The 3,674-nt window shown below is 37.6% G+C and overlaps 1 protein-coding gene across 1 annotated transcript; it reads left to right on the top strand.

Annotated features, from left to right (window-relative positions):
- Nucleotides 1-1,085: 1,085 nt before the first annotated feature.
- LOC18030391 (ammonium transporter 1 member 1) lies at nucleotides 1,086-2,886 on the top strand. The gene has a single exon (XM_006414832.2). It carries the CDS (start codon nucleotides 1,143-1,145, stop codon nucleotides 2,655-2,657), a length of 1,515 nt encoding a protein of 504 aa, XP_006414895.1. The 5' UTR covers nucleotides 1,086-1,142; the 3' UTR covers nucleotides 2,658-2,886.
- Nucleotides 2,887-3,674: the final 788 nt, after the last annotated feature.

The following is a 3,674-nucleotide window of genomic DNA, read 5'->3' as shown; positions in this document are numbered from 1 at the left end:
AACTAAAATCTCAAGAGTATCAAAAAATAATATACCAATTATCTTCTGTTTCACGGTGGAAAGTCGAAAACCAAAGATACAGATTCCTTGGTCAACATTTGCTTACTAAAAACTAGACATGTTGGAATCAATCAACTTTATTTCTTTTTTACCATTGTTTTCGCTTTGATTGTAATTGCGTCTATTTTATAATTATAACTTTCGAATATAAAATCTATAAAGACTTTTAATACTGAGTGACTAAAAATTAAAGACCAAAATAGCATGGTATATGTTTCATTAAAAGCTGTTATAGTAAAAAAAAGATATTTAAGTAAAAATTGAAGGAATTAATTAGTTGGTACTATAGTAATAGTAAATTATCAATAAGAAAATTCAACGCGTTGATTGAATTCAAAATCCTCAAGATAGTACCAAACTACCAACAACATAATCGGCTATGACTTCGAAATATTTTTTTTCTTCTTAAGTTCAAAATACTTATAAATGTAACAAAATGAAAAAGAACTACGATATATAGCGTAAATACTTGACGACATGTAATTTATATACTTTAACTGAAAAACAAATGAAAAGTAAATAATTTGGGCAAAATAGAACTCAATCTTTTGTCACTTTGACATCCGATTAAATTAAAATGATACACAATGACTCAGCACAACTTTTTATGTTGCAAAAAAAAAAGAAAGAACTTTTTATTGACAAAAAATTCCATCTCTTTTGAGCAAAGACAACAAGAAATTTCAATCTCAAAACAAATAAAATGATAAAATCCCAACAATACAGATTTTAAGTACGGAGATAATTCCATGTGATTTATTTGGATGTGATACAATATTTTTTCCCGAACACACAGATCTTATCTACACCGATATAGTAGATGAAAATTTTTAATTCCATTTTATTTATTTATTTTTATTCACAATTTCACATGTACACTAGCAAACAAAACTGAAAGACTTTGCAATTTGCATTATAAAAAAAACTCGTCAAGCTGTAATTTGAAAAGTCAACCCTAGGCCCCTAAAAGCTTCAACATCAGTTTTTATATAAACAGAGAAGAAAAACACTTTCTTTTTAGAAAAACACTTTCGTCCTCTGCCTCTCTCCTTTTTCCAATCTCTCTCACCATTCTCTCAAATATGTCGGGAGCATTATCTTGTTCCGCTTCCGATCTGGCCGTCTTGTTAGGCCCTAATGCCACGGCGGCGGCTGACTACATCTGCGGCCAACTTGGCACCGTGAACAACAAATTCACAGACGTCGCTTTCGCTGTAGACAACACATACCTTCTCTTCTCCGCTTACCTCGTCTTCTCGATGCAACTCGGCTTCGCTATGCTCTGCGCTGGCTCCGTTCGAGCCAAGAACACGATGAACATCATGCTCACAAACGTTCTTGACGCTGCAGCTGGAGGTCTCTTCTACTATCTATTCGGTTACGCTTTTGCCTTTGGATCTCCGTCGAACGGTTTCATCGGTAAACAAAACTTCGGTCTCAAAGATTTCCCCACGGTGACCAATGATTACTCATTTTTCCTCTACCAATGGGCCTTCGCTATAGCCGCCGCCGGAATCACCAGTGGCTCGATCGCTGAACGGACTCAGTTTGTTGCTTATCTGATCTATTCATCTTTCTTAACCGGATTTGTCTACCCGGTTGTCTCTCACTGGTTCTGGTCACCTGACGGTTGGGCCAGCCCATTCCGAACTGATGGTGATTTGCTTTTCAGCACTGGAGCAATCGATTTCGCTGGCTCAGGTGTCGTTCATATGGTCGGAGGCATCGCTGGTCTCTGGGGTGCGTTAATCGAAGGTCCAAGACTAGGTCGGTTCGATAATAACGGTGGCCGAGCCATCGCTTTAAGAGGCCACTCGGCGTCACTTGTTGTCCTGGGAACATTCCTCCTCTGGTTTGGATGGTATGGATTCAACCCTGGTTCATTCAACAAGATACTTGTGGCGTACGAATCAGGCTCGATAAACGGCCAGTGGAGCGCGGTTGGACGGACGGCCGTCACTACGACGCTTGCTGGTTGCACGGCTGCGCTCACAACCCTCTTTGGGAAACGTCTGCTCTCGGGACACTGGAACGTAACGGACGTATGCAACGGCCTACTCGGAGGATTTGCAGCTATAACAGGGGGCTGCTCAGTCGTTGAGCCGTGGGCTGCGATCATATGCGGCTTTGTGGCGGCCCTCGTCCTCCTCGGGTGCAACAAGCTTGCAGAGAAGCTCAGATACGACGACCCGCTTGAGGCAGCGCAGCTACACGGAGGGTGCGGAGCGTGGGGGCTAATATTCACAGGGCTTTTCGCTAAAGAAAAGTATTTGAATCAGATTTACGGCGCGAAGCCCGGAAGGCCTCATGGTTTGTTCATGGGCGGTGGAGGAAAACTGCTTGGAGCTCAGATGATTCAAATACTTGTTATCACAGGTTGGGTGAGTGCCACAATGGGAACGCTTTTCTTTATCCTCAAGAAAATGAAACTGTTGCGGATATCCGCAGAGGATGAGATGGCCGGTATGGATATGACCAGGCACGGTGGTTTTGCTTATATGTACTTTGACGATGATGAGTCTCACAAAGCAATTCAGCTTAGGAAAGTTGAGCCTCGATCTCCTTCACCTTCTGGTGTTACTACCACTCCTGTTTGATTTGGATTTTTAGTGTTTTAGTGAGAATTAATGATGCTCTTAGTATTGTTTTGAATGGTTTTTTGCATTTTCATAATGTTTTAGATGTACAGTTTTTGTGGGTTGTGATTATTATTATATTATCTCTGTGGCCGTTTGTGTTCTCTTTAGAGTTTGGTTCCGTTTTTGTTTTTACAATATATATAACCATTTTACTCGCAGCATATAATCAGAGATGACAGTGGCTGAATCATGTGTAAGCGAGCCTCAACTACTATGTTTAATTATTTACTTAGGTGTTATTCTGAATTTAAAATGAATTTTCTAGGTTTTATAATCTTCTAGATTTAAAATTTGATATCAGTTCTATGAATTCATTTGTTTAGATTTTGAAATCTCTGCAATATACATTAGATTTTGATTCTAATAATTTACTCATAAAACTTAACTGGAATTGATTTGAAATGACTTAATATACAAAGATTTTAAAAGTCCTTTAGTTTTGAATAATACTAGATTTTTGTGAAAGATTTGAAATCTTCATTGAATAACACTAACTTTAAAATCTCCTAAACATGATTTACAATGAAGAGATCCAATAACATTGGATTTTTAAATATTATTTAGAATCATTAGTTGAATAATAATAGATTATGGTTGGATTTAAATTCTATTAGAAAACCTGATTGAATAACACCCCCTTAGAAATAAATTCCATGGCTTACATCACCTTCAAATGTTGTCAACTTGCAGCAGAACTTGAGGTGTTTTGCTAAAGCCGATCACGAAACTCAAATTTCATTTGTCACAAATTCAGTAGACGTTTTTTAAAAACAAATATTTTTAACATTATTTATTTGTTTTCTTCACGAATTTATGTTTCTATTACTTCAGCATTATATAGTTAACTCAATAACTTTCAAGATTCGTATCTCAAGATTCAGAGTATCCCAATCCTATTAACAAACATGATTTGCACGAAGAGATCACAAATTTCTCGGAACCGCTGTGATACTTTTGCCTGTATAAAAGGTATTT

Source organism: Eutrema salsugineum, unplaced genomic scaffold (genome assembly GCF_000478725.1).
Source record: "Eutrema salsugineum unplaced genomic scaffold, Eutsalg1_0 scaffold_1, whole genome shotgun sequence".
In the NCBI taxonomy this organism is placed as follows: domain Eukaryota; kingdom Viridiplantae; phylum Streptophyta; class Magnoliopsida; order Brassicales; family Brassicaceae; genus Eutrema; species Eutrema salsugineum.
The sequence above is the reverse complement of the archived record's forward strand: the minus strand, read 5'-3'. Positions and strand labels throughout refer to the sequence as shown.

What these genes read in the sequence shown, in the direction of transcription:
- LOC18030391 (XM_006414832.2), top strand. Translation starts at nt 1,143, where the DNA reads ATGTCGGGAGCATTATCTTGTTCCGCTTCCGATCTGGCCGTCTTGTTA.